The 13,658-nt window shown below is 40.9% G+C and overlaps 1 protein-coding gene across 2 annotated transcripts in view; it reads left to right on the top strand.

Annotated features, from left to right (window-relative positions):
- The window catches only part of LOC149554938 (uncharacterized), a 113,766-nt gene extending 103,637 nt beyond the window's left edge, over positions 1 to 10,129 (top strand). For both annotated transcript variants that reach the window (XM_089828948.1, XM_089828949.1), the window contains exon 6: positions 9,358 to 10,129. In XM_089828948.1, the coding sequence (XP_089685074.1) occupies positions 9,358 to 9,557 (200 nt within the window). In that variant the 3' untranslated portion in view covers positions 9,558 to 10,129. The remainder of the gene's footprint in view (positions 1 to 9,357) is intronic.
- Positions 10,130 to 13,658: the final 3,529 nt, after the last annotated feature.

Raw genomic sequence — 13,658 nt, 5'->3', positions numbered from 1 at the left:
TACATCATGATGGAGAAGAAGTGGTTCTTTATGATGAATGCTTTGCTCTTGTCAGATGTCTCATGCAACTTCTTTAGATGTTGCTAGATGTCTGATGCTAACTTGCTAGAAGGAACCTGAGGCAACTGATTGTCTATGATAGAGAGCTTGAGAAGTATAATAACTTCTCGATTCCAGTCATCAAACTTGTCTTTGTCTGCTTGGACTGTGGTAGGTTGAGCCGCTGTGCCCAAAACAAGCTTATCAAGGTGGCCATATTTTAAGATTGTTAGCATGCACACCACTTCTAGGTTTTATAATGTTTCTCGTTGATCTTTGATTTCCCTCCAACATTAAGATGCTCAATGATGCCATCTCATATGTTTCTCAATGCAAAAAAACAAGAAACGAAAAAGGGGCAATAACACAAAATCTGAAACAAGACCCCAATAAAGAAAACATAGGCAGATGCATCAACATGCTTTAAAGATATAATGAAGTACAACTGATACAAATTTTGAGTCTCAAAATTTGCAACTGACCCAGGAAATCCAATGAAGACCTAGAAGAGATCTCAAAACACCCAAGAAGAATTTGAAATCAAAATAAAGTTCAAACTGATATAAAATTCAAGGCACAAAAATCAAGACACTCGCAAAACAGCGATGATGACCCAATTGAAGTTTCAAAAAGGCGACCAAGAATTTGTAATTAGATTCTTAATCTGACATGGGAAAAGAGAGTTTCAAATAAAACCCTAGCCTTAAAAAACCCTAAAAAATGATAGAAAAATAACCACTAATTGTAAAACAATAACCAAACAAGGTTGGGAATTGCAGAAGACGACCAGAAGAATGGTAAAAAGTGGTAGAGAAGGCTGTCAATATGCCCGTCATAGAAAAATGGTAGGAAAATGGTCGCGTAAGTTGCAAAAAATTAAATGTCGTGTAGGTTGTAGAGGATCTGTGTGAGTTGCAATAGTGTCCTTTGTCTCTTAGATGCAAGAAAAACCACAAAAAACAAAAAAATAACATAACCACACGGGATTAAAAACAACATTCAAAAAGGGATTTTGACTAAGAAAACAAGTTGCAAAGACTCAAAAAATCCCTTTGGAGTTGCAAAGAGTAAAAAAACACCCTACGCGTGGGGCTAAAGGGAACAAAGTGAACACGGGTAGGAAAGAATATTGTCCTAGAATAGACCCACAAACTTCAAGTAAAATTTGTTTTGAAAAAAACATTACTAAAAAGATTTCCAAAAAAAAAAATTAACGAGATTTTTTTCAAAAAAATCTTGCTCTATTACCATATTACCTAGAAGTAATTCGTAAATAATTTAATGTATAAACAAACGATCAAGATGATTGTTATAAAGAATTTACAAATGTAAGAATTATAAAGATCTTATCCACCTAATTTACATCATATACAAAAGATGACCTATAAAGTAATATAATAATATAAGAATTTGCCTAAGGTACAGAATGAAATCCCAAGCTCTAGAATCTTAATTGATAGCACAAAGGAGATAGAAAAAGTGATTTGAGCAATTGATTGATTCAATAGTGATCAAGGACACATAGTAAAATGCCCACTGATATTCAAGTATATAGATATACATAATGTAGATATACCTGAATATATAGGCAATACATGATAACTAGGAGATATGCATGAGATATTCTATCAATTACACTAAGCATAATCACATGTCCACCAAAGGTGGATCATCCTTTTGTTTACCGTACAGGTAAATAAATCAACGCATATAGACAATAATAGCAGAATAATATTCGCATATGCCAGAACATACATTAAGCTTCATAATATTCGCAATAGCAGATGATTGATGATTTACAATGATCCCAGACGGGATATAAAAACTACCGCCGAACCTTCCTGAAGGAGTTCGTCGGCCACAAATATTCTATCCGCTACAAACTATTTACTGATGATGTCGGCTACAGAATACAGAAACACCGCCGGATATCACCCCGTCGGCTACAAAATACAAAAACACCGCCGGACATCATTCCGTCGGCTACAGAAACACCGGCGGAACCATCCAGTCGGCTGACACTATCCCCCTCAAAAAGAAAAGTCGTCTCTGGACGACAATTACAACATATCTGAGACAAATTAACAAACAAAAAATATCATCAGAGTGATTACAACAAAAAATTTGCTTCTATCACATCACTTCCACATTCATCCCGTTACATCTGGAGCCTCTGCTAACACAATACTGTCTCCTCAAGCTGACCTTGATAGCCACCTGTGCTGCTTTCTTTGTTTTCAATCCCTCGGTACTCTGAGCCAAGTGTCGCTGCACTGCCTCCAACTGGATGATCAGCTCCTCCCGAGCTCTCTACGCATCCACCAAGACAGCCTCACAGCCACACCTGCTCCCACTGCCTCTGGTACACAGAAAGTCCATGCCTGTAGCAACTTCAACTCTTCTCAACTAGTCAGACTCCCACGACTGATATCCGCCACGACTGGGGGTCCAGGGAATGCCCCCGGCGGGGTCGAGGGGCAGCGCCCCTCATCGCCAAGACCAAACTAACACTTCGCAACCCACACAGAAATGCACGGAACACACCATTTTTGTCATTATCTGCCAATTCTGCACTCTTTCTGGCAACCACGGATGTGTCTCCTTCCCTTTGGCATCATCTGTCACTCATTTTGAACAACTTGATTATGTCGTTTTTTTTTTTTTTTTTTTTTTAATCCTCTATACAGAAATTCTTCTCCTTTTGGCAGAACAAGCACTCTTCTTTATGTCTCTGTTTCCCCGCAAAAGTCTGGCTAGAGGAGGGAATGGAATTTGAGGCTTGCATTCAGCTTCATGCATTTCGATGCTTTGTTCAGATGTTTTCAGTGCCTCCTCATCCCAACCGATCTGTCTCAAAATCCTGTGCAATCCTTTTGTGCGGACTCCTATGTTTCTTTCTGGCAACGAATGGTAGTAGGAAATTGCCATGGAACAAGAGTTCGAACCCTGTGGTGGCCATTAAGGGCATGGCGGGCAGCTCCAAGGCGGAGGAATGGAACGACAACGTACTTTAGACGGGGGATTCAGAAGTTTTATGCCCGCGGCTAATTTTTGGCGGAGGAGATCGACCGGCAGAGACACTCTGACTTGACTGGCGGAGGAGTTTTTTTTTAAAAAACTCGCGGCCTTCCTTTCTAGCGGCGAAGACTGCTCGCGGACCTTCCCTTGTTACCGGTGGAGAAAGACTGTTTGGTGATCAACGCAGAGGAGAGAGCGGAGTCTTTTTGGTAGAAAGATTTAGAAGTGCAGAGCAGAATATTTCTAAGTCCGTGGAGCTTTCCTTGGCGGAGAACTTTACAAGTTGTATGCCCGCAGACAGCTGTTCGCGGGGCTTTTAACAACTTGCGGTCAGAGTGTCCGTGGGGACATTCCTGTCACTCCTGCGGACAGGCTATTGCCCGTGGGGCTTTTCAGTCCGCGGGCCTTTCTGTCCGCGGGGCTCCCAAAATTTTTTTTTTCAATTTTTTTTTTTTAAAAATATTTTTCTTTCAAACTTTTTTTTTTATAAATTTTTAAAAGAAATCAAATAACAGAGGTACCTCCATTTTGCCTCCAGGCGTCGCCATTCTGCAACGACGACGGAGTCATCTGGCCATCCTATGACAGCGATGGAGTCTTCCTGGCACCATATATTTTGAATTTGGATCTGTTGACTACCGGAGGTACCTTCTGCCCGTCCAAAGTTGATAATCTGATCACTCCATTGTCGCCGACCTTCCGAATCTGATATGGTACAACCCATCTGCCCTTAAACTTTTCCACTTTGATTTCATTCTGACCGTCGTAAGCCTTACGTTTGTTCTGTGCCACTTCCGTTGCCCACTGTGCCTGCGGTCGTCCCGCAACTGGATTATTTCCTTGCTGTCGGTGCCCTTCCACTAATTTTATGTTGCGGTGTAACTTTTTCTTTTCGCGCGGTCTATTCACCATGTACCGGACAGTGGGATCTTTCGTTTTTCTGTGTTCAAACTGTATGTTCTTCCCCTCAGCTTCAGCCGTGGCAACTTTTCCTTCTTCCGCTTCCCTGCATTCCTTCGGACATTCATTTTCCTGTGTTTTGTCACGTTCGTCGACCGTTAACATATTGCAACTCGAAAACAGTTCGTAGTCTTCTATCTGCCAATGGAACAGGCCATTCACCGAGTCCAGGTTGTCGTCATTCGATCCTCCATCAAGTCTCAATACTCCCTCTTCGTCTGGTTTCATTCTCTTCTTTGCTTCGTCGTCACTTTTGCCGTCACTCTTTGAATCTGACGATGTTGCCTCCTCACCGACCATTTGTGTATGCAGGTCAATTGTGAATCTTTTGCCTCCGCCCTCCATTGATAGGGTATTTCGTTTCCAATCATGCTTTACTTTTGCTTGCACCAACCAATCTCGTCCCAGAATAGCATCATATCCTTTTCTTTTCAATGGAATAACCACAAAATCCAATAAAAATGGTTGCGTACCAATAGTTACCATTTGCGCCCTTAAGGTTCCCAACGGTTTGATCCTGTGCTGGTCCGCCGTGAGCAATTGGAATGTAGGTGGCCACAGCGTCGGCTTCCCCAACTTCTTCCAGGTATCCTCCGGTAAGACATTCACGCTGGACCCTCCGTCAACAATTGTCTCTGTCAAAACATTTCCCAAAATCCCCATCTCGACGACTGCCAGATGCCGTCCGGATGTGAGTGCCAGCAGCATTGGGTCTGTTGTCATCACTTCCCTACTGTCCCTTCCTGTGTCCTCCGGTGCTTTTGAAAACGGTGTATGATTCAGAATGGTCGTCCGTAATTGGGGCATTGTGAGAAGGAGGTCACTTATCTTGATCGGTATCTCCGTTTGTAAGATCTGCCGTACAATGTTTTGTTCTGCGAAGTTCTTTGCAAAGGTGGCAGTAATGTCCTTCAACTGAGATGTCCCCGCCGACGATGCCTTTGCAATGTTCGCCGGCGCTTCCCCCACTTTTCTTTTTTCCTCCGCTTGCCTTCGTGTAGTTGCCAGAACCTCCTCTACATCCGTGCCAACAGTGATCAAGTTTACTCCAGCCTTTGGACACTTGGAATCTTCGTGATCGCTGGGTTTGCACCATCTGCATAATAATTTGGGTGTGTTTGCCGTTGTACAATCCCGCGCAAAATGACCCCACAAATTACATACTCGGCATTGAACGATCGGTCGTTTGTTTGCATCATACTGAGTTTGACTTCGACTCCCATTATTATTGTTATTGTTTGCATTGTTATTTTGCCCTCTGCTATTATTCCTGTATCCTCTAGATGTAGCACCGGCTGTATTCGTGTTTCTGCTACTACCCGTCGGGGAAGCCTCCTGTGTGAGAAGCACCTGCGGAGATCCTCTTGTCTTCATGTTAAAGGGGCACTCCTTTGTCGAATGGCCCATGATCTGACAAATGTCACAAAATTGGTTCTTTGGACACGATCCTTTAGTATGACCGTTGGTCTTACATTCCGTGCACCATAGCTCACTACCTTTTGGCTCCTTCTGCATATTTTTAAACTCCTTCATCATGTGAACCATATCCTTCTGTAGGGCACGAACATTCTTGCTGCTGCCTTCGTCATCGCTGCTATCATCTCCGGCAGGCTCGTCGTCATCAGAATCAGAGGAGCTAGTTTTCTTCTTCTTTGTCTTCTGTTCACTTTCAAGGTCCAGTGCTCTGTTACACGCATCCACATATGATGACGGTGGGACAATTTTCATTTTCCTCCGCAATTTCGATCGTAGGCCATCCACAAACCATCTTTTCTGCAATTCGTCTGCCGGCTTGCTTTCCATTTTGTTTATTAAGTCTTTTAATCTCCTGGCGTAGACGCGAACAGTTTCGTGCTTCCCCTGTTTGGTATTGAAAATCTCCGCTACGATTTCATTATCATCCCGTAAGAGTTTAAATTCCGCCGGGAACTCTTTTTTAATGTTATCCCAGGTATCCAGCTTTTGTGGATCTGTATCCGAAAACCAATCAATCGCAACACCCCGTAGGGTTGCCGAAAATTGCTTGACCCATTCGTCGGCATTTGTGATTCCATTTGCCCGCCAGATCGTCTCACATGTCTTACAATGTCGGATGGGGTCGACTGTACCATCGCCTTCAAATTTCGGTAGCTTCTCTTTGGGTCCCGCCATCACAACACTGGAGGTCTGCACTGTCACACCAGAGGTCTGCACTCCTACACCGGCAATCGGCACTCCCGCGCCAGCAGTCTGAACTCCCGCACCGACAGTCTGAACTCCCACACCGGTGGTCTGTACTTCCGCACCAGCGGTCTGCACTTCCGCACTAGAGGTGTCGACAGGTGCGAACCTTGGTGAAGAAGAAGGATCCTCTGAAATTGTTTCCCGCGGAAGTCTATCCTGGACGAAGAGATCACTCCACGCTCGTGCTCCGTCGGCACTGCGAGCCGTGCAAGTTGATGCTCTTTCGTCAGAGTTTTCCTCCCTTGGCGAACACAAGTTCAAGAACTCCTCCCGTGCTTCTTCCACCAATTCCACCCGCTGCCGAGTCTCCTCCAACAATTCTTCCGCGCTTCAGTGTCCGTCGGCAATCTTCTGAAATCTCCGTTGGCGTTCGGCTTGCTGTGCGAGAATTAAATTCTTTTGTGTAATACAGATTCCATCTTTTTCCTTCGCCTTATTTCGATCCTTGTTAAGCTGATTTGGCATTAATCTTCATTCCTCCCACCTTCCAGATTCATAAGGCAATGGCGCCAAATGTTTACCGTACAGGTAAAGAAATCAACGCATACAAACAATAATAGCAGAATAATATTCGCATATGCCAGAACATACATTAGGCTTCATAATATTCGCAATAGCAGATGATTGATGATTTACAATGATCCCAGACAGGATATAAATACTACCGCCGAACCTTCCCAAAGGAGTCCGTCGGCCACAAATATTCTATCCGCTACAAACTATTTACTGACGACGTCGGCTACAGAATACAGAAACACCGCCGGACATCACCCCGTCGGCTACAGAATACAGAAACACCGCCGGACATCATTCCGTTGGCTACAGAAACACCGCCGGAACCATCCAGTCGGCTGACACCTTCATTGTACAATAAAGTATGTGCAACAATGAGAGGATGATAATGTGATAGGAGCACTAAAGGCAAATCTTAGACACGAAGAGGTATGAGATGACAGCTAACTCCACCTCAAGTGGATTTCTCCAACATGTGCTAAATGAAATGCAAACTCCAATTTGTCTACATGACAACTAAAACTAAAGTAAATTGTAATTAGTGATATTTAATTACACCAACACAAGCTCCATTTTTGACCTGCAACAAAGTTCTTTCCAAATAGGCTATACAATGACACTCGGTTTTGATACCATTGTAAGAATTTGCCTAATGCAACAAATGAAATGCCAAGATCTTGAAGCTTAACTTATAACATAATAGAGATAGGAAAAATGATATGATTAATTGATTGATTTAATGATCAAGAATACATGAATAAAATACCCATTGATATTCAAATATGCACAATGTAGATATACCTAAATATATATGCAATGCATGATAATGAGGATAAATGCATCAGATATTCTATCAATTACGCTAAGTGTAATCACATGTCCACTAAAGGTGGATCATTCTTCAATGTACAACAAAGTATGTGCAACAATGAGACAATGATAATGTGATCGGAGAAATAGGTGGATCTCACACACAGAGGTATGATATGACAACTAACTCCATCTCAAGTTGATTTCTCCAATGCCATGTGCTGAAATGAAATTCAAACTCATATGTATCTACATGACAACTGATATACAAACTCCTATGTGTCTATATGACAACTAATATGCAAATGCATTATCGTAGTAAACTTTAGTAAAGTGTAATTGATGATATTGCATTACATCAACAAATAATATACTAATATTTATAATGAATGAACTTGCATTTGATGACCTTGCCTTTCACCAACTCCCAAGCTTTCCACAAAATATGAAACACCTTGGATCATGAAGAGGTATTGCTGTATCCTCTACAAGAAGACCACTAAGGGGAAAACCTTTCTCATGTTTGGCAAATTTTATGGAAGCAAGTATAATATTGTTTTTGACTAAAACCTTCCATGGTTCACCTCCTCTAGAGCACTGATAACCATTTTACAACAAGAGCAATGCCTTGCTTCCTGAAATCCTTAAGACCTAGCCCTCCATGATACTTGTCCATACAACACCAGTCCCATTTGACTGAGTGCTTTTTTCTCTTACTTTTCTCATCTCGCCACAGGAAACCTAATCCTTTTTTCGAATTTTGTTTGCTAGATAGTTGCTAAACAAGTAGAGTGAAGCATAATAAATGCTGTATGGAGAAAGGGTTCTTTTTGGCACACCTGTATTCTGCTTCTGAGGGACAGAATTTGTTGTTTCATCCATCAAGTTTCTTTTCAATTCTATTTTTGATCCATGGTCACATATCTTTCATATTTGGGCTAATAGTAAAAGGGTTCCCTAGAGACAAAAGACACAATAAGGGTCTCCCTAGGATGATCACGGATGCATGGGGTAGGGGGAGGAACATGTTCCCCACTATCAGAAGATTTTATCAAGGGATTAACAGAGAAGTCAGACAGGTTTCTTAACAGATTGAAAGTATGAAAGCTCAGGGAGGGAGAAACAAATTGGCACACTGGCTATCTTATGGTCTCAAGCTGATTTAATATTGAACTTGAAATTTAAATGACGAATGCTTTATAGTATTTATCATTTATGTTTTAATGACATACAAGTTTATGGTGGTTCTGTTGTCTATATGATGCTATGTGATATTCTAAACTTAATTCCTGCTTTTAGACTGCACAAATGCACAGTGCACGTGTGGACACATGCATGATTTTTACATGTTTTTTTGTATGGGTGAAGCCTAACCAAACCCAACCCCAGAAATAAAATAATATCCCTGTATGGTTATTTAAAGGATGATGTGGTGTTACAAAAACCACCCAAAATCCTATTCCTAGAGTATCATCCTCCCTCTAACATGGAGGCTGCATGTAGTTTTGCTGTGGATTTTCAACCTGGATGTTTTGCCCCAGTTTAGAAGAGGCTGATGTGGCCGCTGCCTTAGGATAGGAGCAGCATGGCTATCCTCTATTTCCAGTATTCATTTTTTTCAATTGTTACTTCAGCAAGATTTCTTTTCCACCCTGTTCATGAATATTTCTAACAACCTATCAGTTTCCATAGGATCCCATGTCTTTCGTATTTAATAGATTTTTCATTACTGGTTATTCTGCTGATTGCCGAGAAATTTTTTGGCTAACTGATATTTCTTGTTATCCATTCCAGCATTTGCGCCTATGGATTCAGAGAGAAGTTTTAGCCGGCATCAGGAGGGACATTTTGATCGGCACCAGGAAAAAGGTTTTAACCCACACGAACAGAGAGGTTTTAATCGGAACCAGGGAAGTTTTTTTAGCCCCCAACAGGAGTACCCTAGGAAAGAGCCATTAAATATTAAGAGATTTTTTGATGATCGGAGGCATTGAAGACAATACATGTTCATTCAAATGCTCTGTAAACAAGTAAAATCAGTTCACTATGCAGCAGTTTTAAAGTTTTCAACATCTCACAATATTTAGCCATTATCCAAATTAGTTTTCTTATCAGGAGATCTTACCTTGATTACGTTTGGAGCTTGACAAGTGTTGTTTATATTTTCCTTATAAACTATTGCGCACAAATAGGATGGTCAATAAAACTGTGTGCTGCTTCTCTCTTATGTTTGCACTGCTATGAATTTGAAATTCATGGAGGTTTTGAGGGCGTAGGCAGATTATGAGACCTGCTTTACTTTCTAACGTTGTTAAAGTTGAAACCTAGGGGGTACAGATTTTAAATAATGTGCAAGGCAATGTGATTTTCTTCCCCCTTATCTTCCTTCAGAGTATCTAATATGTTGAATTGGCATTCTGGCTTCGAAGCCACCTGCCTAAAGGTCACCTTTACATTCACCTTTTATATACTTACGAAGTCCAATAACCTGTAAATTTGAACGGCCATTGCATTTATTTGTAATCAGACAGTACACATTATTAATGATATAGTAGATTCAGCTTAATCATTAATTTACTTTCTATGTTTCTGTACTTAAGTATCCAGTTCCTTGGCTGTGCTCGTTATCTTTTTAACTTCTCTTTTGAAATGTTTTTTAAGTGCTCAAATTGTGTAATGTTCTTTTTTTTTTACAATAATTATAAATTCAAAATATAAGAGAACAAAAATAGGAATAATAAAAATAATATAAAAGAAAAGAATTAAAATTTAGATAAGCTTATATAAGTTAATGAAGGGTCAAAAGACATGAAATAAAAAGTTGACATTTTCAAATATGATTTATAAAAAAGAATAAGAGAACTTAATTTGAAAGGGGATAGAAGAAGGGAGAGAAGATGTGGTAGAATCAAGAAGTAATGGAAGAGGAAAAAATGAATGAAAATAAAATAAAGAAATGACCTCCTTAAAAGACAAATGTTATGAAGTGTTGTCTCTTCTAAAGGATGGTATATATGGAAGGTTGTGACTCTTTCAAATGACATAAAGGACTATGACTCTTAAAAGGGATGGTAATTATGAAGGGTTGCGACTCCTTCGAAGAGTGACAATTATGAAGGTTTGTGACTCCAAAGGATAAAATGATTAAGGGTTGTGCCTATTCCAAAGAGTCACAATGATAAAATGTTGTGACCATTGCGAAGTGCGGCCATAGTGAAGAGGTGTGACTCCCCACCATTGAAGATATAAATGAGAGATCAACTCATTTGAAAGACACAAGGTATATGTATTTATTCATTGGTATAAATATAAACAGATTCAAAAGATGATACCAGACCTAAACAATGTATAAATGAAAAAGCAACAAGATAAATCAAAATAAAAGACAACAATCAAGGCAAGATGTATTGATCATAATAATATAAGAGAAAGTGGTCTCCATTAATAGCTATGGTAGAAATTAGAAAGATTTACTGATAAATAGAAGAGGTTAAAATTATTGTAAGAACAATAATCCTTGGCAAAGACATAGCTTGGTTAAAGTTGTCACTCGATCCTCAAAGGGTGTGAATAAAATAATAATTAAGAGATATCATTTATTGCTAGTGTCTATTTGTCAAAAAGACGCGACTCCTTTGCCTCAAGGGAAGGGTGTAAATATAAAAGATTAACCATTAAAGGGTATCAATAATAGAATGAATTATAGCCACAACAAAAGTAATCATATCTTCAATAGAGGCAATGGGATCCTGAAAAGGGACGTCATGAATTGCTTCAAAACATTAATGGTGGGATGGATTGACTCAAAATATACTTTAGACAATTGAAATAAGGGAACATGCAAAAAATGTATAAGATAAGATAAGACAAATCTATTAATGTCCAACAAAAGACCTTCAAGGGTCTAAGGGACTAAGAGCATACAAGCAAGGAAGTAGCGAACTACAAGACACCAAATGGTGTTTGGGAAAGAGCAAGCGAGAACAAAATAAATAAAACAACAAAAAGGCCAACAAGGAGGCAAGAACTAGGGACCTTTCCTCCGCTGAAAGAACTCCAACATCGAACGAGATGAATCAGGGCATAAAGGACCTCTGGTTTGTCGTTGTGAGTTGCGAGAGTGGCGCCGCTGAGGAGTAAGAGTAGTAGTAGTCGTACTAAACCTAGTGTGGGGTCTCACTGATCTAGAGTGGTCAACCATGGGGGTATTGTTGGCATTGGAGGTCCGCTTCACCCCCCTCGTCGGAGACAAGGGGGAGAAGAAGAAGGTGGTGATAAGGGGCTGATCCGTGACGTTCTAGGGGGTCAAGCGTTGCAAAGTGGAATCTTGGAATTGCATTGCCTCCCTAAGATAGAGCGCTAGGCATCTCTGATTCGTATAGATGAAGAAAGTTGTGAAGGAACTACACTTTCTGAATAGGCAATAGAACATCCCTTTGATCTTATAGTAGGATGGGCAACGAAAGATGAAATGGTTCTTTGTCTCAGCCTTTGACAAAGAGCATAAGCGACATTTCTGGTCCTCTCTGCTAATATGATGATCTGTTTGGATCCGTAATTGGTGGGAGCCAACTCTGAAAGATCCAAGGGAAATGCGTAAGGCATGACACCAACGCCGTGATAAGTAGCTAGGCTGTGTAATAACCCCATTAGTGATAACTAAGAAGTGCTCAGCATAAAAGGCCATCTTAGGACATAACCCCCCGGTCGGGTTACTCCAGGTCGTGGTGATGTACTGTCTATAAATATCTATCCTAACATGCCCATTCAACTCTTGTGGTGATGGGAGGAGATGAGCATGAGCATCTAATGAAAATTAGAAGGGAGGGAGGTGGTCAATATCAATCCCTATTTAGCTCAACAACGAGGTTGCCTGAGCGTACCAACATAAATCTCTAGGGGAGGGATCTGAGGCAACAACGACAACAGAGGAGCAATAGGCCAAGTGAGAATATTGGTGATGACCAACCGTTGAGTCCGCAAAGCCACGAAGGTGGTGAAGAAACCAAACCAGATAAAAAATGACACCTAGTCTGAAAGGATGAGCATAATGTCATGGGGGATGAATCTATGGCATTTGATAATGCGTCTAAGAAGCAAAGTCTAAACATGCTCAATAGAGGCCCAATCTGAGTCGAGAAGAGACGGTTCCCAAACCACTGAACCATAAAGCACTGTCGGTCTAACCAAGGAGTTCAGGAGGGACAACTTGGATATCATGTCCTGGGAGTGGTGTCTAAAGCATTGTCTCTCTAGCATAACAAGGGAGCACATCCCCTTGTTAACTCTGGGCTGGATGACCAGTCTCATACTGAAGCGATGTCTCGAAAACTTGACACCAAGGTATGTGTAAGAAGAGGTGATCTCAATCTCTTGACCCTAAAAATAGAAGTGCAGATCAGAGCTCTTCAGAAGGTTGAATACCATAGCCCGAGTCTTACTCAGGTTCACAGTCAGCTGTTGTAAGTCACAGTAGGAGCCTAGACCGTCTAGGAGCCTTTGAAGACTCTCGAGAGAAGATGCTAAAAGGGCCACATCATCAACATATAGGAGAACGAAGATCAAAATTCGGTGTAAGTAGCAATCATCACCTGGGAGCAAAGACTCTCCAAGGAAGGTCTTGAGCTCATCAATATAAATGCCAAATAATGTGGGGGAAAGAGGGCAACCCTGTTAGAAACAATAGTCCACCAAGATAACTGAGAGGGGGGTTGGGGAGGGCGGGCGGGTGAATCAATTATTTGACAATTAAAACATTTATCTTCTTTAAAAAAACTTAACCAATCAACCAAAGTAAACAACAACCATAATAAAATGTACATAAACAATTACACTAGATATGTTGACTAGGGAAACCCTTGATCAGAGGGAAAACCTCGGTGGAAACGATGCCCACAAGATGATGTACTAATATAAATATTCCTTATTAGAGGATGGACCCTGTTAGGAGTCTATTACAACATTTAGTACATAGAGTCCCTATTAGTAGACTTTGAATCCCTATTAGGAGATTCCAACCCTGTTAGGAGTTGTGCCAACCCTGTTAGGAGTTGTAGTACAATGTATGCAAGATGAGCCTACTGCCCAAACATGCG

The sequence above is a fragment of the Cupressus sempervirens genome, chromosome 5 (genome assembly GCF_028749045.1).
Source record: "Cupressus sempervirens isolate cs-2001-9-10 chromosome 5, ASM2874904v1, whole genome shotgun sequence".
Classification (NCBI taxonomy): domain Eukaryota; kingdom Viridiplantae; phylum Streptophyta; class Pinopsida; order Cupressales; family Cupressaceae; genus Cupressus; species Cupressus sempervirens.
Note: the sequence above shows the minus strand (reverse complement) of the source record. Positions and strands in the feature narration are given on the sequence as shown.